The sequence below is a fragment of the Tasmannia lanceolata genome, unplaced genomic scaffold (assembly GCF_043159265.1).
Source record: "Tasmannia lanceolata isolate RefF3 unplaced genomic scaffold, GAP_Taslan_0.1 ptg000162l, whole genome shotgun sequence".
NCBI lineage: Eukaryota > Viridiplantae > Streptophyta > Magnoliopsida > Canellales > Winteraceae > Tasmannia > Tasmannia lanceolata.
Genome location: NW_027518838.1, coordinates 58,029 through 83,238, shown reverse-complemented (window position 1 = coordinate 83,238; position 25,210 = coordinate 58,029). Strand labels below are relative to the sequence as shown.

The window sequence follows — 25,210 nt, the reverse complement described above, 5'->3', positions numbered from 1 at the left end:
CTCTCCATCTCAGATTTTCCGTCTTCTACTCTTTGCTGCAACTGCAGAATCAATTGACAGGTTTACCATCCCCATTTCTGTATTTCTACCCCCGCACCCTCTCTCTCTCCATACCATGGTTTTAAATTTCGACCGAAATCTCGAAATTTTGTTTTCCCCGAAATTATTTTATACGAGATAAAATTTTGGTAATTTCAGCCAAAATTTTGTACGAGATAAAATATTATTTTATTAGATTTCTTCGGATTCCGAAACCGAAACCGAAATTTCGGTTTAAGTGAGGATCGAAACACATTCCGAAACCGAAATTTGAAACCATGCCCCATACATATGTATTTGTCTCTACATTTCTGTAACAATAATACCATTCTCTTCTTTTAAAATCAGATAAAGATGGCTCCAGAAGACAAAACCAAGATGGCGTTTACTACACAATGTGGAACCTACTGCTCAGAGTGATGCCATTCAGTCTCAAGAATGCTGGTGCAACTTATCAAAGCACTACAACAAAAATGGTTTTTAGCAGCGGGCAAAACCGCTGCGCAAAGCAGGCTCAACCGCTGCCATTACTTTTAGTAGCAGTCATTTAACCGCTACTAAATCTCGAGTCGCTATACGTTATGGCAGCGGTTATCACCGCTGCTATATGGACCGCTTGTGTATGAAACTATTTAGCAGCAGTTATCACCGCTACTATTTTCAACTCTTCGGAGTCTAGGTTCACCAATATAGCAGCGGTCTAAACCGCTGCTGCTAAATTTGTTACTTTCACTAGCGGGCTTATTAGAAGCGGTCTTAACCGCTGCTAAATACCTAACTATGGAGTGGGTTTAGCAGCATATAGCAGCGGTCTCAACCGCGGCTAAAGTTGTTACATATACTAGCGGTACCAATAGCAGCAGTGACAACCGCTACTAAAGATCTAACAATGGACTGGGTTTTGCAGCATATAACAACAGTCATGACCGCCGCTAAAAGTTACAGTTTTTTTTAAAAAAAATTAATTTTTAGCAGATCCCAAAACACGGGAATAACAAATTTGTTTGATACATAACCTGTTTTACAATTAGAACCTGTTATATACACATCACATTTATAAAAACCAAAAACTATACTATTTCAATCGATCAATGTTCACATCAACGTTAAAAAAAACATGTGTTTACATCACTGGACTAATCGCCTTCATTCATTCTTGTTGATTACTGTAAAGTCAAATTAGGATACATAGAATTGACACACAACCAAGACAACACTGTCAAATTTCATTTCCACATGTGATATAGTATGATGCACTGTATTCAGCCTGAAATTCCTTTTCCCCCATCATTGGGCAAAGAGTTATTCACAAACAGCATCCCTGCAAGAAACAAACACATTTGCCTATGAGTACATTTGAACAACTAGTGCGATGCACGGGGCGACCAATAAAAAAATGCTTTATAACTTCTTTTTTTTAAAGAAAGAAAGTACATTTGTAAGGAGAGGAATTCTAGACTGAAGGGGAGCCCTTGAAAAAAAGAGGTGAAAGGGCTCCCCCATTGGTTGCACATCACCATCGTGTTTGCAAGGGCTCCCTTCAGCTTAGACTTCCTCTCGTAAGGAAGATATAATTGTAAATGTAAAGATTAGAAATTATATTATTCACAAGGAAAGAAAATATTTATGGAATAGGTTTTAAATCTTAACGATGTTCTTCATGCACTAGATAATTGAAAGAAACTAATGTCTGGTTCTCTCTCGTCTTAAGAAAAGTTTTCAGCATTTGCTTGAGGCAGACAAATTTTTTCTTACAAAGAATGAGTCCAAGGTAGGAAAAATTTACTATCTTAAGAGTTTTCTTAAAATAATGGTATGATAATTTAGGTCATGTGAACTTCTGTAAAGAAAAAATATACTTATTGATATTTCCTAAAGAATGAATTAATTACTTTAGAAAACAAACATAATATATTTATTTATAGAGGAATAAGATTGTACGCTCGACCGTACCTAAAGTTAGGTACGGTAGAGTGCCAAATCACATGGGTCCCCCATTTTTGGTGGGCATCTAAACCATTCATTTGCAAGGCCCCATCATAGATAGGGTGCATACCAAAAATCAGCACCATTGAATCATCCTAACCCCTCCAAAACTGGAGGCCAAAATGGGCAGATTTGTGGACAAACACTGTCTGTCCATTTTGGCCTCCACAAATGGATGGGTTAGGATCATCCTATGGAGCTGATTTTTGGTATGCACCCTATCTATGATGGGGCCTTGCAAATGAATAGTTTAGATGCTCACCAAAAATGTGGGACCCATGTGATTTGGCACTCTACCGTACCTAACTTTAGGTACGGTCGAGCGTACAATCCTTTTCCTCTTATTTATAATATAAGTATCCAAAGAAAGCCATCCAAGAAATACAGTTATAGAAGTTGAAAACCAATTAAAAAAGAAAACAATTCATAGTTCTAACAGATGAGGCAAATTTACCTCAAATAAGTTTGGAAAATCTGTGAAAGTCACCTGACACTTCGCATGAGCTTTTGATACATGAGCTTTTGCCCAAGACATTCTTGATTTCTCAATCAAGTACAAACACTAAGGCAGCATCTCTTCTAAAACATAGCTGTCTTCAACAGTTAGCATGATTGTGTGTATCAAAGGAAGAGAATGCTCTATCAGTTGATCAAAATAAAACATTGCACACTGGCTATTCATGCACTAACACAGTGGGTTCTTTTAGTTCTAAGAGCAATGAAGGAAGGGGCTGAGAACACAAATACAATAAAAAAAAGGCAGTGTAAAGACAGAAAAAAACATGCTTAGGGTCCACCACAATATGAACATGGTCATGATCATCAATGATGTAAGGAGATGATGATGATGATGATGACAATGACAATAAACTGTACAGCTTCAAAAACAGTCTCACGAGGTTGACCTGTCTGAATCTGTTTCTAGAGTTAGACTTTCAACAATTCCTGAAAATCAAACACAGGATTGGAATATGTTATGAAAAGAGAGCAAGTAAAGAAAAATTAACAGAAAACTATCAATTCTATGGAGCTCTATAACAATGTGGCTTAATGTATGTGAAGTGTGTACAGATAATATATGACATGATTCGGATGGGTAAGGCCAATATGGTTTGTTGAAACCCATATTCAGTTTACAAGGATACAACACTTAACAGGTGCTATGGATTTGTGTACATGTTTTGGGAAATGATATTTCCAACCTGTTTTTCCAGCATTCCCACCCCCTTTTTGTTTGTATGTTCTTGAAAATAACTGACTTTCCACCCCTTGTGTTCGATTTTTCCGAAAAAGTCGTTTTTTTAAGAAAAGACAATCAAAAGGAGGCAGAAATGCTAGAGAAGGGGGTGGGAATATCATTCCCCGTATGGTTTTTCACCTGCAAGTCGGTGACTAATATGGGCATGCTGATAGGCATGTTTGGCTACACTGGAAAACATTTATGGAAATATTTTCCAAAGAAAAAATAAACCCAGCTTTAGAGCTGGTTGTTTTCCTCACATTTTTCTATGAAATAACTTTTAACTAGAAGAATGGGTTACTAAACCTCGGAAAGTTGGATGTTTTGGAAATTCTTTTTCCAACTGTGGCCAAACATGCTGTAAGAAAAGATCTTCAATGAGAAAGCTATGCAAGTGTACATTACATGTGCCACCTTATGTGACCCTACATGTAGTTCCATGGAAAGTATCTGTGTAATGTATCAAGCTTTTTATACCTTCTCTTTCTGTTTGTACATGGAATCGATCTTCTTCATAAACTCATCTGTCACTTTCTGCAAAAAGATGACAACCAAATTGTTAAAGTTTGAGTGTTGGAAGTACTCTCCTGTGCATAAGGCTGAGGATACAAAATACTTTGGCACATACGGCTTTAATCAATGAAAGAAAAGGCTAAGCCTAAGAGTAGAAGTTAAAAAAAAACAGAAAATCTGCAGCAACTAAGACATTATCGACCCATGAAGCACAAGACAATTTGGTACCTGCAAATCACTCGACAAATCCTTCGCATTGTCTTCGGAGAGCTTTTTTTCCTGCACAATATAAGAAAGATAACACGAAAGGAGGAATGGTTGTTAAGCAAATAAATGAGAACAAGTGAATAAAAAGAAATTGTATATTCAAAGCTTTGAAAGGCAAATTCAAGATGCAAACCTTCTCAAGTTTCTCATAAGCTTTTATTGCATCTCTCCTTATGTTTCGTATAGCGACCTGCAAATAGTAGATCAGCAACATATGAAGAAAGTTATAATTCTAGCCTCACATACAAAATCTAATATCATCTTACAATATCGCATGCTTTGCTTTTTCTTCACAAATACTAGCAAAATTTTGTCAAAACCAATTATGGTTTTTAAGGTGGGTTAGACTATTTTCAATGGAAAAGAAGAGAAGCAGCGAAAAAAAATTAAACATATTTGATAAAGAAAACTCCAAAGTCTTAAGTCAATCAAATGAAATAAAAACGATAATCTATATGATAGTAGGAAAAGTTCCGAAAAGCCTACAAAGCATTGAGCATACCTTCCCTTCCTCGGTTTGCTTGGCCACAACTTTTGACAACTCCTACAATTCAGAAGAACAGGAAATAACACGAAATATCAGAAAATTGATCAACTTCGCTTTCTTTCCTTTTTTCTGGAAAGATAACATATAAATATATTGGTACAAAACCATTCAAAACAAAATTTGGTACAATGAAATACCAAATTACAAAAAGGAACAGAGATTGCCCAACAACCCTTTTTTGCCAGAGAATCCATGGAATTGCTGGCCTTTCACAAGATATGAAAAAAAAATCTAGTATCCAGATCCCTACACAAATAAAAAAACATGCCCACAAGATGAACTGGCCTCCGAGAACCCATGCTGCCATGAAAAGCACCCAATAGCTGAGCCACCCTCCACCCACAACCAGTGTTTAAAAAAACGTATGTGACTCGGAACGCGGCCAAGAAAAATCAAATACAACCACTTTATTCAATTAATCAAATCACTCTTACAAATACAAAGAAGTAAACTTACAGCATATAAGGCTGCACCAGTAACATCTCACTCACAGCAATGATTTTTAAAGAAAGATCAATAGTTTTGAATTTGATGGAAGAAATCATGGCCTAACTCTAAAATTTGAATTGCCAATCCTAGAAGAAAGCTTCTACATAAAATCTGAATTGTATCTCTTTCTTCTACATAAAATCTGAATTGTATCTATGAGGAGAGGACATATCCTTGGAAAAACATTGAACTACTATGGATATGCAATACAAAAAAATGTTGATGGAGATGTGCCAAGAGATTACATACCCAGTTATAATATTTGTTCATGTCAGGCATTGCATCAAATAGTTGGCGGGCTTGATCCTTTGACATCACCTAAACAGAAATGAGTGAAATGGGGATGAAGGGATTATGGATTCCATTCCTCAGTTCACAACAGATAAATGCATCTGATGACCTTGCTTCTCATCGCTGCCTACAATAAGGGCTGTAATCAAAACAGAACCGCTCCTTGAGGAAAAAATATCCAAACAGAGAAAAAATAAAAAAAGAAGATTAAAGATGTGAGGGGGGAAATGGAGATAAACGAAGAACATATAATCTGAGAAGAAGAAGAGGGAAAACAACCAACCTTTCCATCACCCACAATCTCCTCTCCTCCATCTCAACATCACCTCCTTCAACAATCCACCATCAGCCTCCTCTCCTCCATCTCAACATCACCTCCTTCAACAATCCACCATCAGCCTCCTCTCCTCCATCTCAACATCACCTCCTTCAACAATCCACCATCAGCCCCCTCTCCAATACATCCCAACAACCATCATCTCTATACCTTATAAAGCTCCCATTTGGAATAGACAACACAGAGACATTAAATAGCTTAAATTTGTACGAATTGTACATCAAAATACCTTACATAAAAATAACATAATGTGGCAAAATACACTACATGTGTAGATTGACTGTAATGATGCACTACTTCAAACTTAGAAATGAAATATAAAGGTTCATACATCAACCATAGAAATGGAATAAGACAAAGGGACTGAAGTGCTTCGTGTTTGGTTAAGTACATCAAAACCCCATACAAAAAGTTACCAAAATCCATGCATGTACTAAAGAACAGAAATAGAAAAGACACAAGAAACTGGCTTAAGTGCTTCCTGTTCGTTTGACCTGCAAAAAAAAAAATTAGAATAAGTGACAGATTCAACAAAGTCGAAATAAATTTATTAATAAATAAAAGTATCATATACTTACAAAGGAAGAAACCCATGGCACATGTCCTCCTGCGGCGTCTCTAATAGTTTTGCGTCGTCCTGATGGTCTTATTAGAGGTTCAGTACCCACCATTGCAACCCTGATACTAACCAGAGAGAATCCATCTCCCATTGGTTTGCCATCAACTACAGTCATCGGATCATCACTCACAAGAAGTCCCTTGGCCACTTCAAGCCCCGGTTTTTTCATGCTCATCAAAATAACCTTAGCAACATTAAAGAAATGAAGCCAAGTACATTTATACTCCAAAATTATAATAGTAAAGAAAATACATGATTAATCGGATGAAAACGTAAAAACCATTTATACCTCAGGGCGGGAGTGATCTATGTTGATACTAGAGGGGGATGAAGCATCCATTCGTGTAGGTGACCCCTCAGCGGGAGCCCTAAATATTTTAAGGTAGATCCATCATTCAAAAGCATCATATCACATATTTATAACTAACTCCTAACGAACAAAATTCAAATTTTACCTGGCTGCGCATGTAAGTCGATATGAAATCATCAATCTTTTGGGTAATAGCCTCCTTAAACTGGCTATTCTCCTCCCTAAGTTGTTCAATTACATCTCTTTGTTGTTCGATCTGTGTACAGTAATTCATGCGACTTGAGGATGACCTAAATGTGTTAGTCAAGTTTGCACCATATCCCATCATCCGTACTCGGCCACGCCTTTCTGATCCCACACACTGGGCAAAGCCGTCGTCCCTAGCAACAATGCCGGTAGTGGTAGCCTCTGGATGCTGTGTCTCATACTCTTTAAATTTGTTCTGAAAGTAAAATAAAGATAAGTTATAAGAAAACTACCCAGTTAAACCAAGAAATATATAAATATAAACATTTTATACCCTAACATACCATCAGTTCCTCTGAGGCTGGATCAACAGGCTTCCCATTCTTCTTGGTATGAGTACGCTTAAACATTTCGATGCGGCTAAGATTCCCACCCGCCTCACTATGTATCATTGCGAAACTCTTACTTCCCGCAGTATGCATACTTTTTTGTTTGGACCTATTAGCCTTATTGGTTTTACTCAGCTCCTGCAATTTAGAATTAATATAATATAAATTATAAATCTTTGAATGAAATCACAGAAAAACCAAAACAATAATATCACATCTTACCTGACCCAGCGGGGAACGCCAATGGATGCAAAGTTTCCTCCACTGCGATTGTTCTACTCTCGGCTCTGTGCATGGCATATTTTCATCGAAGTACTGTTTTTTGATCTTACACTTCCAATTTTTCCATTTTAGACCGATATTACCAATCACCCAACTCTTATGTATCTCATGAACATCGTAAGTTTGCTAAAAGGTCATGTAAAATGTTAATAATATGATGGAATTAAAATGAATGCAATAAGAAAATCTAACATAAATTTCATTTTCATCGTACCTGAACAATATCCCACACTTCTTTGTTTTCATTCGGCATTTGACTCCAATCAAGATAGTCAATGGGTAACTTAGGACCAATTCTCGCAAAATCTGACCATTGGATCTAGGGTGTTAGATGTTGTAGATTAGTCAATTAAGCATTTATATATTAGATTAGGATAATCTTTCATAAGGTTTTCCGTCTATGCTTATCTTTTAAGGACATTACTTAAGGACAGATTATAGTTAATTGTAACGGTCCAAGATTAATAGAAATTCATCATTTTTCAAGTTAGTTGTTATTAAGAATGAATTTTGGTAGCATCTATAGAGGCCTTAAGGCCATGTTTGGTAGAATTGAAAGTTTTTTCGATGGAATATTGGTTTATCAAGTGGAGGGAAAGGGCAAGAAGGGTGGAAGAGGGAGACTTGGGCGGGGATGCATTAATGAGGAGAGGGTGAAAAGTGGCCGAAAATAGGGAAAAGAAGAAATTAAACTCAAAGGCGAGTTTTTGTTTTCCTTATTTTTCAGCCACTTCGCATCATCTCCTCACACATACCCTCTCAATTCTCTCTTTCTCCTACTCTCTTTGCCCCTTTTCAACACTTGGTAAGCCAATGTTCAATGAAAAAAATCATGGTTGCCAAACATGGCCTAAGGGTCTCTCTTGGATCTCCATCAAAGCTATTTGCATAAATTGTTATATGCAAATGGTCTTGAAGTTAAATATGATTATTTGCAAATAAGACCATACTGAACCTAGGTATATTGCTTAACTGGTTTAACAGACCATATGAAACATTTATTAAAGCAAAATAAATAAATTGCTCTCTACATAACCCTTTCACTCCCAATGATAACACACAAGAAATGCACAAAGATAGACGACCGGGTTCAGAATGCCAAATAAGATTGTATGAAATACAGAGAAACAATGTTGCCAAAAAGCCATATTCCCTCCAAAACGATAAACCTAATTTCAAAGGAGTTTGAATCATCCGAAGTTAAATGAACCAGAAAAGTGGAAATGAACCAGAAAAGTGGAACTTGAAATCAGCAGTCACTAAGACACAATTTTATTTTTATTTTTTGAAAGGCGACATATATTTATTGATACCATGAAAGATATATATTTATTGATACCATGAAAGATACAACGGGGACAAGAAGTCCAAAAGTCACCATTAATGGTGAATATGAAGAATTTTGCATGCAAAGAGACATAGCCATCATGAACCTATTAATGAACACCATTAAATAGGTTCATTAATCAAACTCATTTATTCATCCATTTATGTCATGACTATTGGGATTTCAATGAATATGAAAAGCCACCATACATCTCTATATAAAGCCTCAAGCCTAATTTGTACAATCCACTGCTTTGTCTAATTTTATGCTTCTAGGGGAGTATTTGAAACTATCTTGAGTTTTTATTAATTCATTTAGAAATATTATTTCTTAATGAGATTAATGCAAAAACTCTGACAGATTTTCATCTCTTTGTTTTGTTCATTCTAGCTTCTCTCTTTCACTCAACCTCATTTGTTAGTGCCTCAATTAACTAGTTAGAATGAATGAGAGAAGTCTAAGAGAGCAGTGAAAGCATAAAAATATGGATGGCAAAGCCAAATGTCTCCGTAAGCATGCGCTTTTTAAATTCTGCATTTTCCACCCCTTTGAAAAGTCAATAAAAGGAAGCCCTCTTCACCCTTCATATTTACATCCTCTACCCCCTTCTCTTAAGCATAGAAAAACACAAGAAATTCTTTGAATTTACAACATCATGCCTTTAACCATAAAGACAAAAACTCCTCTTTCCTTACTCGTTTTCTCTCTACAAATCTCATATCCAATTTCCCAACCTAAATCCTTCCCTATATAGCCGAATCTCGTTAAAATCCCCCAAATCCCGCCCAATATTTTTTATCCCTCAGGAAAACCCTGAAAAATCCTGTGTTTACACCTTGATTTTCAAAAAAATAAAAATAAAAATAGCATCAAAATCCTTTGACGGATTCGCCGTAACGGTTCTCTTACCTCACCTTTTCTCTATAAATAGGCTCACCAAGAGCCTCCTTAGACAACACATTCCCACGTGGAAAAACCACAAGCAACAAGCTCTCTCTTCTTTCAAGCATTTTCTCCACTTTTCCTCTTTATTTCTCTTCATTTTCTTCATTTTCAACGATCGGGCCAGCAACTAGACACCATCTCAAAGTCTTCCAACAGGCGCATATGACCCACCATTTCCTCCTCTCTTCACGCCGGCGTGAAATACACGGTTCGGCATTCAACTTTGTAAATGGAGAAGGCCTGAACCTTTGATTTTATTTATCTTATCAACTTATTCATGATCAGTTCACACTGATTTACCATTTTATTTGTGACTCATTTACATTGATTTCATTCAGATTGTTTGTACTAATTTCATCATCATATTCAGGATCTGTTTGTATTGATTTCATTCCCCTACTTACGATTCATTTGGGCCGATTTCATTTATTTATGGGGATTAGAAATCAAATCATCTATTTTCTATGAAACAATCAAAATTGTATATTTTGTCATTAAAACAAACAAGCCTGGCTTAAGTCTGTTTTATTACATTTGCTTTTAAAACATATTTCCTCATTTTCCAATATATTGGTGGAATGAAACTATGAACCACAGTCCTTAAAAATTCGGTATATTAAATTTATGTTGTTGAATACACGCTACGATAAAAAAATCAGTTTGTTGTTTACCAGTTTTCTGCTGACCTAGAATAATTATCTCATCCTATAAAAATCAATTTGCAGCTCTCTATTGAACTCATCTTATTACCATACTTCAAATTTCTGCCTTATTTAACTGTAGTAACAACTCACTGTTGTTTTACATTTTTAAATCCCACCTATTATTAAATCTATCATCTATTGCTTTCTTTCTAAAGGCATTCATTTGGTTGGAACTCTGAGCTTTAAATAGTATCTCGTTTACCCGTGCACATCGTATTTTAAAATTGGTAGTGACACCTCCACGCATTTTATTTGAATTGTTTAATTTGTGCCTTTCATACCCAATTCCTCACACTTGATTCAAATTTCTCTCCCGTTAATAAATTCAAATTCAAATATTTAATTGTTTGAATTTTATTATTTTTTAGTCTTTATATTAGATTATTAATGGAAAGTGATTTTCCATCATTTATTCAACTCTATTTTCATGTAAAAAAAAATTCTCGAATTGAAAATTGTCATTGTTATAATAAAAATTGTAAGTATACTAACCAGCTACCTTGATCTGCTTACAGGTTGTGACAGTCCATTTGTTGCGGATGCTATTGCATATCAATACATAAATCCCATTTTGAACCAGTTACATCCATACTTACTGGACAGTTAACTGAAATTGGCTATGCTTGTTACTGAAATTTCAGTTGTCATTGCCCGAATAATAGGCTCCAAGCTGATCACCCTGGAAACCCGTGGTACACAAAATAAATCAAACAAAACCCAGTAAAAAAAAAAACCCAATCAAATATATCAAAAAAATATTTCTCTACCGAAGCGCCCCAGGATCCAGAACTTTCAGCACCATCTTTCCTTCCCGACTGCTCGCGAGCTCGAGACCCCTTACTTTCACCATACCAAAAGCATAACCCAAACCAGATAAATTTTTATTTCTCCAAAAAAAATAGAGAAAAAGAGAAAGTGGACAAAGCTCCAAAAGAATTTGCAGAAATGACAGAAGAAAGTTACCTCAGTCTATTGATCCGATAGCCAAAGAGCACCCGTCAAAATAAGAAATTAAAATTATCAACCCTATCTAAGTAACCAGAACAATAAATAACAATGAATATGTAAGAGATGAATAAAAAGAAAACAAATGACACTACTTACCTCTCTATAGCGCTGTAAATAAACCTTCAGAGGCTCGATATAGTCCACGAATCCTAACGTTACCATTGCATCCAACAAATCATCTCCATTGATCGTTTGACGCCTCTCTCTCTGACACTTCTCACTCTCCCTAACAAAAAAAAAGCTTCAATCAATACATCAAGAAAACAAAGCACAAAATCAGAATCTATAAGAGAAATGGGACGATTTTATTTCTCGCTGGTGACAAAGCTGATAAATTCATAAACGCAATCCTGAACGGATTCCCTCGCCTCCTTAGAAATCTTTCCATTGTAGGAATCCCTTTCTTCATAATTCGACTGATGTTTGCAAACATCGACTAATGTTTGTCGAATTATAAAGAAAGGGATTCCTACGAATGGAAAGATTTCTAAGGAGGCGAGGGAATCCGTTCAGGAATGCGTTTCTGAATTTAGCAGCTTTGTCATCAGCGAGTAATAAAATCGTCTCATTTCTCTTATAGATTTTGATTTTGTGCTTTGTTTTCTTGATGAATTGATTGAAGCTTTTTTTTGTTAGAGCGAGTGAAAAGTGTCAGAGAGAAAGGCATCAAACGATCAACAGAGATGATTTGTTGGAGGCAATGGCAACATTAGGATTCGTGGACTATATCGAGCTCTGAAGGTTTATTTACAGCACTATAGAGAGGTAAGTAGTGTCATTTGTTTTTTTTATTCATCTCTTAGATATTCATTTTCATTTATTTTTTTGGTTACTTAAGTAGGGATGATAATTTTGATTTATTGATTTCTTATTTTGGGGGTGCTCTTTGGCTATCGGATCTATAGACTGTGGTAACTTGCTTCTGTCATTTCTACAATTTCTTGTGGAGCTTTGTGCACTTTTTCTTTTTCTCTATTTATTTGGAGAGATGAAAATTTATCTGGTTTGGGGTTATGCTCTTGGTAGGGCGAAAGTAAGGGTTCTCGAGCTCGCAAGCAGTCGGCAAGGAAATATGGTGCTGAAAGTTCTGGATCCTCGGGCGCTTCGGTAGAGAAATATGTTTTTTATACATTTGATTGCGTTTTTTTTCTTTACTGGGTTTTGTTTGATTTATTTTGTGTACCATGGGTTTCTAGGGTGATCAGCTGGATTAGTTGTCGCCCCGATTATACATCGAACGTCTGTTGCTTAAAGATGCATATTTCTGTACTTTCTGGGTTTACATTATTTCTGATTCTAAAAAACTATTTCATCAGTTGGAAACATCAGTGCTTCTTGCTTCTGTCTGTGATTTACCAGAAAAAACTAACAGCAAATTTCACTTGGTTTTCGTTGGTCCTAGCAGTGATAAAAGCACTTTCAGCTTGTTGTCCATCGTTTCCACCAAGTATTGAACCTATTGGTGACTACTCTATGTTACTGAGTTCAGAATTTCTGAACCTGACAGGAAGGTGCTGTCGGGTGGAGAATTTCCTCCACAATTGAGCTTCAAGCTTGCTTCGAACTGATGGTGCTTCACCCCTCTGGCAAGGTCAGCTCCGATATGGACATTGACAACCAAATTCAGCAGTTATTATGCATTGCTGGACTGTTCTTGGCAGCAGAATTTGAGGGACTGGTTGCATTCAAAGAGGTTCAGACTTAGGGCTATTGGTGAGTCTCGGTTGAGCACTGAAGTTGCAATGAACCCCATTGTTAAAGATGACTACAATCCTTGTATTTAGGTACAAATACTCAGAGATGATATGGTAGACAGTTCCTTTACGAAGTTTTAGTAAGTAGAAACTGATCTAACTTCCTTAATCGGGGAGAGGTTGCTGTCGACCATAAACCCATTGGTATGATTGTAATCCCCACTTCAACATCATCAAACTAGGAGATCTTAATCATCTCTATTAAAAGATGGTGATACTGGATGCTGCACGACTTTAATCTCAGCTGCAACATAAACTGAGAAAACAATCTCTGTTTGAGTCAAATATGTGACACAGAATTCACGAAACCCCTCATAATTCCAAAATTCTGAAACAGGTTTCTACTTGGTATTTGTACAATTTGGAGGAACTGAATGCTGTAATGAGTCAAATGCACCTTATGGACGTTAGTTACAGAATTCTGATCACCTCATCTTGAGTTCCTCTTTTAATCCACATTAAATTTGGAATCCCAAGGCTCAATCACTGACTTAAGCCAATGGCTCACTAAGCCAATGTTTATTTGACAAGTTACCAATTCGGATAGCCAGGGAGTTGTAAGGGCAGCAACACATCTGAGCATTCACAAGCTTTTGTCAAGGCTAGGGAACCCCTTAGATAGGAATTTCATCTAATCTGGGCTAGTTTTTGCAATACCATCGGTTAGCTCAGATTAAAAAAATTCAGCTTAAGCACTACCAGAGAGAATATCTTTCAACCACTTTTAAAAGAACCTCACTAGCTTATCCAAGCCTCATTGACGATGTACATACCCGGAATAAAATGTGGAAAAAGGAACATATTAGAGCCTTGGTAATCTGCTTTTGATGTGATGTTCCTATTCAGCTGAGAGATCACACTAAATCCCCATAGCTCTCTGTACTTTAAAATTAACTGAAATGAGTACTTTTCTTTTATCTGATTGGCGAGTCTTACTAGCTCTTAAATAACTTCACATATCCAGAGCTGACTTCTTATATGAAGATTTTGATTCAAACCAATTTGTTGATCATATAATGGAATCGCAGCAATTAGCACACCTTTTATTTCCTAACCTTTAAGGCAACTGAACTCTGGTAAGAGTTTACCACGAACATCACTTGAGACTGAAGAAAACCATACACCAAAATACAACCCCCCCCCCCCCCCCCCCCCCCCCCCCCCCCTCCTTTCTCTTGACGTTAGGGGGAAAACGAAATTAAAAAAATGGGTATCAAAGAAATAAAAAACATAGAAACAAAAAACTTCTTTCATGAATTTAGGATCAAAGAATGCAGAGAGTGAGAAATATGTATTGTAAGCATGGCTTAGCAACATGCAATTAAAAATAACCACCTCTTTTTGGGGCGAAGCTATCCAATGTCGTGCATCAAATATTCCTTCCACAAAAAATAAAGGTTTTGTGCGAAAATTTAGTTGCCACTTGCCACACACATTCACAGTCATTTGTAGGAATTCACTGCTTTTTTTGGTAAGCATATAGTCTATCTTTTTAGAGTTCGCTTTTCATTTTGATGAGAGCTGTTTTGCCTTCATTGAGATTAGAATCCATTTATTATTGAAGTACTATTTTTAATTGGATGCCCCTATTTCCTTCCTTGTAATTTTAACTTCCTGTATATACTTTCATCACTAATCAAGTTATCTTTCAATAGCACAGCAAAGTACACTTTACATCCTTTTAGTATATCTTTGAATCTAGATAAAGTAATCAGAGAATAATTTGATCTCTTTTTTACATCAAGATTCAGGAATTCCACCATTATCTTGCTATCCAGTGCATCACATGACATCCATATGATAATTGCCTCCTATTGTATCCCAAAGAGTCATGTGTTATATTTCTCTTATGCAAGATGTAGTATTTAAAATTAGCTTTCCAAATACTAATCAATTCATTTGTTCATTGCTTTGGGTTATTAAAGCTTCAATCCCACTTATAAATTTGTCAGTAACATCAATCAGACTCTTTTACACCTGATCAAAGGACGCTGAGCAGTTCCTTCTCTTGTGGCTATGATTTCAGGTTCAGGTACCAAAAGATTTACGTGTGACTACAAGTTCAAATAGCAAACAAAGCACCTATAGCTATTGTATAAAGTTCTATAAAAAGAAATGATCACTGGAATACTGAAGCGCATGCAGTCTTGATGTCAGAGGAGTAGGAAAGGATTCAAAGAGTTCCCATTGGAGCTTGGAGGACAAGCTGGGATTGATTTTATCCATGGATAGGCTCGCTATCCAAGGATTCATGTTGAGAACAGCCCCATTGGGTAGGGTAGGTAAATCCTAGGGATTTATTCAGATGGGAACAAATGATAATTTTCTTCCATTAATAGTTGTTTTATTACAGTGCCCTTTTGTGGATCTATTTTCTAAGTGGAGACTCAATGCTGCGTTAGTTTGAGTGTAATAATCAGTATTGGACTTGAAATTGTAGAATTTGAATCATGAAAGCAATTTGTGAACAATATAAGATTTGTGCTACTGGTTATACCCTGATAAATAGGAATTGCTTTGGGTACAAACCATATGGCTAACGTATATGTTCTTAGATCTATTACAATTAAAACACATCATTGTTACAAAATTTATTGGGAAAATGAAAGCCTTCCAGACCACAGGTTTAATCACCCACCACTATACATTTAGTCTCCCACCACCATACATTTGATTTACAAAATATATCAAAAACACAGCAACTCACTTTTTGAGAAGCTGCTGTTGGATCAAATACAAGGGTGGTACCTCCACCATACAAGGGCATTATTGTTGTAAGGCCTTATACCATATAATTTCTCCGAAAACACAAATCATCTTATTCTTTCTTTCCTATAATTTGACATGAAAATGTATAATTTGAATCACAAGAACAGGTTGTGAACATTAACAGATGTGTGCTACTGATTATACCTTACAGAATTTCTTCAATCACTAGCTTAGCAATGTTCCCTGCTATTAAGAAAAGAAGTGTCCCAGTATGCTGTATATTTGATGGGGTGAGTTCTTGACGTATATTTGGGGATTAGGTTTCCTTTAGGGCCCATTTAGATGCCGAGAAGATTTTGATTTGGATTTCTCACATTTGCAGCCCTTTTTGCATTGTAATTTGGATCCGGATCAAATTCTTGGATTTCCAATTCAGCAACTAACAGTGAAAAAAATCAGATTTCCAAATATGCTGTGGGAATAAGTAATTGGAAATCCACAGATTTGGAAGTTTCCTTCACACTCTTTGCTCCTCAACCTCTCCCCTCCAGTAGGAAGTACCCCCTTCCCTCTCTGTCTCCCTCAACATGAGCTGACGTATCTATTCATATTTGTATTCAACTCAATTCGAAATCCAAATACAAAAATTCTTGGATTTCCAATTCAGCAACTGACAGTGAAAAAAATCAGTTTTCCAAATATGCTGTGGGAATAAGTAATTGGAAATCCACAGATTTGGAAGTTTCCTTCACACTCTTTGCTCCTCAACCTCTCCCCTCCAGTAGGAAGTACCCCCTTCCCTCTCTGTCTCCCTCAACATGAGCTGACGTATCTATTCATATTTGTATTCAAAACTCAATTCAAAATCCAAAGAAAATTTGACAGAGGGAGGACAAATAAAAGAAATAATATCAGAGGGGTCAAGTGTATGCTGAAAATGACAGAAGAGGGTCAAAATTTGGTTTTCAAAATTTTCAATGACGAGAATACCCTTGTGGCAGAAATAGGTGATATGACTTTTAAGAATAAAAAAGCATTTTAGTTTCCCTCTCTTTCTCTTCCCTCTTCTCTCTTCCCTCTTCTCTCCTCCCGTCTGTGTTTTTTTTTTTTTCCGTCGTCTTCTCCGGCGATCTCTACGGGTCTGTTTGGTTCGTGAATCTCGGCGGGAAGGGGAAGTGAAAGGGGATTTGTGCAGAATGGCAATGAAAGGACCTTATGGGGGTGGGGTTTTGAAGTAACGTTTGGTTGTAGGGATGCTTACTAGGATTTTGTTGGAACTAAATTCTCAAATGCCATTTGGTTACAAGAATTTAGCGGTAGATATGCGACGAAGCAGTGCGTGGAGCCTCATCCGTCGTTTGAGAAGGCCATTCCTGTTGAAATTCTAATATAGAAACTCGGTTTTGGGGGTTTGCCATTCGGTTCTCATTGGAGAGCCACGTGGGCCGACCGTATCCCGACATTGTTGTGGGTGTTTTGACCATCGGGTTTGAAAAACACAACCAAACGACGTGCCAGCATCTAAAATTCCCACGAAATTCTAATGAGATGCCTGATTTTTGACAACCAAACAGAGCCGTAGGCAATCTCTCCGGCGATCTCGACGAAGGTGAAGCACGTATGAAACCTGAAAAACAGTAAACCCTACCTGGTCTCAGTTTATTTTTCATGATTTGTCTTCGGTGTGAGTACGAAGTAGAGATGTAGTTTGTAGTCAGTTGACAAATTTGTATTCTCACCTGTCATAGTAGAGATGTAGATGTAGTTTGTAGTCTCACCTCTCATACTAAAAGCTTTTGAACTACATTTATGTTTTTGAACTTTCCATGAATAAAAGCTTTCTTAACATCCATTTATTTTGAGCAACAAATTCTTGAAACTAACAAATAAAGATTAACATTAAAGAAATTGATGCTTTAACAATAGGAGTTGAGTGTATATTTAGAGAAAAAATAAACCATTTGTGGCAAACACACCGTTCTTACAGTTGGGGTACATGTTTCAATATGGCATTCTTATACAATCACATATCTTTCTCCGTTGCCTTCACCCCCTTGTTATCTTTCATATTATTTTCTTTACTATCTGAAAGAAATAATTTGCAAAGATTTTATTTAAGAGAAATGTGGCAATATGATAATGCGCAAAGGGTGGTTGTGCTCCATAAGATATTGCTATTATTAGTAATTAAAAACTCATGCTATCCCATTTAGCTTTGGTGTTAAATGTGAAAGTGCTTGCGAAAAGAAGACAGACATGAGTTTGAAGAGTGTAGGGATTGAATTTTTGAGGGCCCATAATCCCTTCTCTAATACCATGCATAGCTCCCCTGTGTTGCCCTTGAGAAGCCCCCCTTAGGTACTAATAACCCCTTCTTTGTAGCTGAAAACCCATGCCTTTGAAGTTGAGCACCATCTTTGGATTTGCTGCACCCTCCAAGGGTACTTCTCCTACCCCATTTGAGGGCCCATAATCCCTTCTCTAATACCATCCATAGGTCCCCTCTATTGGCCTTGAGAAGCCCCCCTTAGGTACTAGTAACCCCTTTTTTGTAGCTGAAAACCCATGACTTTGAACTTCAGGACCATCTTCTGGATTTGATGAACCCTCCAAGGGTACTTCTTCTACCCCATTTGAGGGCCCATAATCCCTTCTCTAATACCATCCATAGGTCCCCTCTGTTGCCCTTGAGAAGCCCCCCTTACGTACTAATAACCCATTTTTTGTAGCTGAAAACACATGCCTTTGAACTTCAGGACCTTCTTCTGGATTTGATGGACCCTCCAAGGGTACTTCTCCTACCCCATTTGAGGGCCCATAACCCCTTCTCTAATACCATGCATAGCTCCCCTCTATTGCCCTTGAGAAGCCCCCCTTACGTACTAATAACCCCTTTTTTCTAGCTGAAAACCCATGCCTTTGAACTTCAGGATCTTCTTCTGGATTTGATGGACCCTCCAAGGGTACTTCTCCTACCCCATTTGAGGGCCCATAATCCCTTCTCTAATACCATGCATAGCTCCCCACTGTTGCCCTTGAGAAGCCTCCCTTAGGTACTAATAACCCGTTTTTTGTAGCTGAAAACCCATGCCTTTGAACTTAAGGACCTTCTGGATTTGATTGACCCTCCGAGGGTACTTCTCCTACCCCATTTGAGGGCCCATAATCCCTTCTCTAATACCATGCATAGCTCCCCTCTGTTGCCCTTGAGAAGCCTCCCTTAGGTACTAATAACCCCTTTTTTGTAGCTGAAAACCCATGCCTTTGAACTTGAGGACCTTCTTCTGGATTTGATGGACCCTCCGAGGGTACTTCTTCTACCCCATTTGAGAGCCCATAATCCCTTCTCTAATACCATCCATAGCTCCCCTCTATTGCCCTTGAGAAGCCCCCCCTACGTACTAATAACCCCTTTTTTGTAGGTGAAAACCCATGCCTTTGAACTTCAGGACCTTCTTCTGGATTTGATGGACCCTCCAAGGGTACTTGTCCTACCCCATTTGAGGGCCCATAATCCCTTCTCTAATACCATCCATAGGTCCCCTCTATTGGCCTTGAGAAGCCCCTCTTAGGTACTAGTAACCCCTTTTTTGTAGCTGAAAACCCATGACTTTGAACTTCAGGACCATCTTCTGGATTTGATGGACCCTCTAAGGGTACTTCTTCTACCCCATTTGAGGGCCCATAATCCCTTCTCTAATACCATGCATAGCTCCCCTCTATTGCCCTTGAGAAGCCCCCCTTAGGTACTAATAACTCCTTTTTTGTAGCTGAAAACCCATGACTTTCAACTTCAGGACTTTCTTCTGGATTTGATGGACCCTCCAAGGGTACTTCTTCTACCCCATTTGAGTGCCCATAATCCCTTCTCTAATACCATGCATAGCTCCCCTCGGTTGCCCTTGAGAAGCCCCCCTTAGGTACTAGTAACCCCTTTTTTGTAGCTGGAAACCCATGACTTTGAACTTCAGGACCATCTTCTGGATTTGATGGACCCTCCAAGGGTACTTCTACCCCATTTGAGGGCCCATAATCCCTTCTCTAATACCATCCATAGGTCCCCTCTGTTGCCCTTGAGAAGCCCCCCTTACGTACTAATAACCCCTTTTTCTAGCTGAAAACACATGCCTTTGAACTTCAGGACCTTCTTCTGGATTTGATGGACCCTCCAAGGGTACTTCTCCTACCCCATTTGAGGGCCAATAATCCCTTCTCGAATACCATGCATAGCTCTCCTCTATTGCCCTTGAGAAGCCCCCCTTACGTACTAATAACCCCTTTTTTCTAGCTGAAAACCCATGCCTTTGAACTTCAGGATCTTCTTCTGCATTTGATGGACCCTCCAAGGGTACTTCTCCTACCCCATTTGAGGGCCCATAATCCCTTTTCTAATACTATGCATAGCTCCCCTCTATTGCCCTTGAGAAGCCTCCCTTAGGTACTAATAACCCCTTGTTTGTAGCTGAAAACCCATGCCTTTGAACTTCAGGACCTTCTTCTGGATTTGATGGACCCTCCAAGGGTACTTCTCCTACCCCATTTGAGGGCCCATAATCCCTTCTCTAATACCATGCATAGCTCCCCTTTGTTGCCCTTGAGAAGCCTCCCTTAGGTATTAATAACCCCTTTTTTGTAGCTGAAAACCCATGCCTTTGAACTTCAGGATCTTCTTCTGCATTTGATGGACCCTCCCAGGGTAATTCTCCTACCCCATTTGAGGGCCCATAATCCCTTCTCTAATACCATCCATAGCTCCCCTCTATTGCCCTTGAGAAGCCCCCCTTACGTACTAATAACCCCTTTTTTGTAGCTGAAAACCCATGCCTTTGAACTTGAGGACCTTCTTCTGAATTTGATGGACCCTCCGAGGGTACTTCTTCTACCCCATTTGAGGGCCCATAATCCCTTCTGCTGTAATTTAATTAAGAAAATATTATATCCTTGCCAGATGTAACATGTTAAACTAATTTCTCGTAGATTTCGTCTTTAAACTAGATTTCGTACTGTGACCTGTATACTTGAAATGCAATGTTCACTTATGTTAAATTATTTCCATGCTTCAGTCTGGTATTAAATGTACTGAGTAAAAATATGTTATCATCTTCTTCTCATGTTTAAGTCTTAACCATATCATATACTCCTTTTGCAGACAAGTTTTCAATCAGGAAGGTCATATTTTCTTCTTTCAACGTGTGCCTCCAAAGGTTTTGCTTATGTCGGCCTCTACTTATTCGCCTTGAGAAGCCCCCTTTACGTACTGGTTCTTATCATATCTTGTCTGCCCTTTGCAGGTCTTCGTAAACTGGCACGCACAATGCTTTCTCTACTGTTACACTATGATGGCATACTGAAGGATGAAGTTAATTGGAAATATGTTGGTGGGAGTAAGAAATTGTTATTGGTAAGTCCCCGAATGAATCTTAAAGAATTAGAGGCTCTAATCCACAGTCGAATTGGGAGTATTGGAGGACGGGTGTCACTATCCATCAAATGTCGATATGTTGTTGATCCATATATAAGCACTCTAATCGAGGTCGATAGCGATGAAATCTTCCAATCGTTGGTTAAGGTGCTTGAGAAAGATAATTTCAACTCCGTGATGCTATACATAACAAAAATTGACAATGGCCTAAATTCATCTTATTCTTCAATTCTGCCCACAAACAATGTCATACCTTCTACTTCCTTTTCACCTCGAAATCCCTCTCATAACCTGCCCATACGTTTGACTTCTGTACCACCGATTCCCTCTCAAAATCCCTCTCATAATGCATGCATACCTCCTACTTCCGTTCCACCGATTCCACACCTAAGATATCCATCGGAACGAGTAACTGTCACTCCCGACTCTCGTTTTGAAGTAGACTTAGAAAGAGAATATGAAACAGAATTGGGTAATACAATCATAGGAGGTGACTCGGCACAATTTAGTTCAAGGTGTGTCTTGTACAATTTTATTTATATTGAAGTACTCAATCTACTATCCTAATTTTATATTGTTGAAATGTGTAGGGTACGAGTTGACCTAAATGAAAACTTCTCGGACGATATGTATGAGAACCCTACCTCCGAAGATATCATTGTCCCCGGGAATGATGCAGATGTGCCGTTGGAGCATATTAACGTTTTGGAGGATGATTTTCATGTCTTCGGTTGTGATTTCGAAGAATTTAGAACTGAAGATGACAATGATGATGATCCTGCAGAGGATGATGATGAGGATGATGACGAGGCTGAGGCTGAGGTTCAGGATGAGGAGGGTGATGAGGCCGCCCATGATCCTGAAAATTATAATGGAAATGAAAATCAGAACGAAGATTCTGGTGAAAATCTTAGGCCAACAGAAGTGGCTCCCCCTACCGCCAATGGTTGGCCATTTCTACCTGCTGGCACAAGTCGGCCACTGGAAGTAGACGACATGTATGTTGGGGCTAATGAGGTAGATGCAGATAATCTTCAGTTCGATGAGTTAACTGTTGGGGCTATGTATCCAAATATGAAGCAGTTCAAGAAGGCCGTTAAGGAGTATACAATTCGGCAGCGATTCATGTTCAAGAAGTCACGGTCAACTCCCAAGAAGTATGCCGTTGTATGCAAGGAACCAGGTTGCAAGTGGCGTATATCAGGCATTAGCCGTATGACTTATGTGTTAGTGAAGAAGTTTGTGAGCGACCATACGTGTACATCTCACTTAAAGGGCAATGATAATCATCTAGCTACATCCCCATGGGTTGCCGAGACATGCTTACCCCTATTTGACCGTCCAGAAGATGTGGGGACAAGGATCATAAGACAGTACATCAAGTCGCACTGGGGTATAACCATGACCTACCGTAGAGCACACCTTGCGATGAACATCATCCTTGAAATAAAGTGTGGAAATGTGGAGGACTCGTACCGCTTGCTCCCTGCACTGATAGTTGAGATGATGAGAACAAACCCGGGCACCTACATGCGTGTTTTTCGAGCGAGAGATCTACGTCGAGGGGGAGATGATAAATTTGCTCGCTTATTCTGGGCATTTGGTCCCAGCATACGTTCTTTCCAACGAACACTCAGATCGATAGTTTTGGTCGATGGGACGCATCTACGTGGAAAGTATCTTGGAATCTTACTGATCGCAGTTGGGGTAGACGGGAACAACGGATTAGTTCCATTAGCTTTTGGTGTTGTCGAGACTGAGAACGAAGATAGTTGGTGCTGGTTCCTCTATTTGGTGAAGCGGCACGTATTGCCTGAGGGGATAGGCGCATTGACCCTGTGCTCCGATCGACAAAAGGGGTTGATGCAAGCAGTGCCTAAAGTAATGCCTATTGCAAACCATAGCTACTGCATGCGTCACCTCGCCGCCAATCTGTACACCGACTTCAAAGACCCTTTACTTAAGAAATTGTTCTGGAGAGCTGCTAGGGCTTTGAGAGAGAGTGTTTTCATAGACACAATGGAAAAAATTAAGGCGAGGAATGAAAATGCACACAACTGGATAGCCGCTATTCCGAAGGAAAACTGGCTAGTTTCTACTTCAAGGGGGAAAGATATGATGTGTTGACCACCAATAGATCGGAGTGTTACAATGCAGTGCTAAAGGATGCCAGAAAATTGCCGATTGCAGCTGCGGTGGAGCTGACTCGTTTTAAGAGCTCCGAATACATACAGAAACGTCAAGCGATGGGCCTTCAATGGGAAACAAAGTGCAGGCATTATGCAGAAAAACATTTGGGACTGGCCAGGGAACAGGGTCGCGGATATACTGCTTATCGAGTAGGTGTGCACGAATTTGAAGTAAGGTCCCGTGATCATCATGATGTCGTAAACTTGCTGCAACAAACCTGTACATGTCGTGAGTTCCAAACGCTTGGGCTTTCGTGCGGACATGCCATGGCAGCCATTGCCATCACAGATTTTGATGAGTACGATTATTGCCATAAATGGTTTCGTATAGAGATGTATCGGGAAACGTACTGTGAGGTGCTTCACCCTACAGTAGATCGCACTCAATGGGAACTGCCTCCAGAACCTCTGCAGACTGTATTACCTCCAATAGCGAAAAGACCACATGGACGGCCGCGAACGAGAAGATCTGACCGCGAATTGCAGAGTGGAGTGCATCGCAAATGTACGATCTGTGGAAAACTAGGCCACAACAAAAAGAGTTGCAGAGAACCTCCCATGGAGAGACAACTCCCTGATGAATCTGCCATTGGACCCTCTGCCCCCGTTTTCAATAGGTACATGATACGTAATATATTGAGGTCAATAAGTAGTATAGAACATCCCCGATTCCATACTTATTCGGTGTGGTGGTGGTGTTGTAGGTCGGGTGTACCTTGTGCAGCTCCTTTTTTCACGTAATTATTCCGCGGAGAATGCATTGGAGGCTCCAGTTGGATGAAGGAGGAGAAGTGGATTAATTGAAAGTGTGCACAGTAATTAGTTGCTGTATATAATAATTTTTTGAGGGAAACCATTTTTTGGTATACTGTAATTAGTGGTGTGCATAGTTGAAGGCTGGCAAGTTTTCTGAGGAAAACCCAATTTTCTGAAGGTGGAATACTCTATTTTTTGTTATACTGTAATTAATGGTATACTGTAATTAGTGGTGTGCATAGTTGAAGGCTGCCCAGTTTTATGAGGGAAACCCAATTTTTTGAAGGTGGAATACTGTATTCTTTGTTATACTGTAATTAATGGTATACTGTAATTACTGGTATACTGTAATTTTTTGAGGGAAACCCTGTTTTCTTAAGGTGGAATGGGTTGTCATAGTTGAAGGTTGCCCAGTTTTCTGAAGCTCGAATGAGTTCTACCTTGCAAGCATTGTTAAAATAAGCTTTTCCCTGCTGGTAAGAAAATTCAAGAACTGGAAAATTAAATTGGTTGTGTATATATATATATATGCATATTATTGACCTTTTTGTTCATTTTGCAAAAAGTTTGTCATTTTGCAAAAAAGTTTGCAAAAAGCTTTTCCCTGCTGGTAAGAAAGGGCCAAAAAAAGTTTGTCATTTTGCAACCTATATTTATTGACCTTTTTGTTCGTTTGAAGGGCATTGATGTCCCAAAAAAATGGAGCATAGAGCTTTACTCCCCCTTAATATATGCATATTATTATGACTTGGGAGCTCAAATATTCTCCCCCTTTTGTCATCACCAAAAAAGGTGGAACAAAAGGAAAGAGAGTAGATGTGACCCAATGAAAGTGCATACAACCACTCAAAGGACATAGCATCCACGACACATCATAACAGTAACAGAATTATATAAAACG

At 38.5% G+C, this 25,210-nt stretch overlaps 2 protein-coding genes across 4 annotated transcripts in view; both read right to left on the bottom strand.

The window, feature by feature from the left end:
• Positions 1-1,161: 1,161 nt before the first annotated feature.
• Positions 1,162-5,534, bottom strand: LOC143866847 (ribosome-recycling factor, chloroplastic-like). Its single transcript, XM_077376024.1, has 7 exons — positions 5,331-5,534; positions 4,548-4,589; positions 4,179-4,235; positions 4,007-4,057; positions 3,743-3,799; positions 2,480-2,970; positions 1,162-1,360 (listed from the first exon to the last, which is right to left on the bottom strand). The coding sequence occupies exons 1-6, from the start codon at positions 5,394-5,396 to the stop codon at positions 2,953-2,955; spliced, it is 291 nt and encodes a 96-aa protein (XP_077232139.1). The 5' UTR covers positions 5,397-5,534; the 3' UTR covers positions 1,162-1,360; positions 2,480-2,952.
• A 347-nt stretch (positions 5,535-5,881) lies between these two features.
• LOC143866844 (uncharacterized) overlaps positions 5,882-25,210 on the bottom strand; it is a 38,563-nt gene continuing 19,234 nt past the window's right edge. For 2 of the 3 annotated variants that reach the window (XM_077376021.1, XM_077376020.1), the window contains 7 exons: positions 7,710-7,801; positions 7,436-7,621; positions 7,169-7,351; positions 6,784-7,080; positions 6,618-6,696; positions 6,288-6,512; positions 5,882-6,203 (listed from right to left, as the gene is read on the bottom strand). In XM_077376021.1, coding sequence (XP_077232136.1) covers positions 6,685-6,696; positions 6,784-7,080; positions 7,169-7,351; positions 7,436-7,621; positions 7,710-7,748 — 717 coding nt within the window. In that variant the 5' untranslated portion in view covers positions 7,749-7,801 and the 3' untranslated portion in view covers positions 5,882-6,203; positions 6,288-6,512; positions 6,618-6,684. Of the gene's footprint in view, positions 6,204-6,287; positions 6,513-6,617; positions 6,697-6,783; positions 7,081-7,168; positions 7,352-7,435; positions 7,622-7,709; positions 7,802-16,146; positions 16,259-25,210 lie in introns of those variants that run through there. The other variant, XM_077376022.1, reaches the window with a different exon arrangement.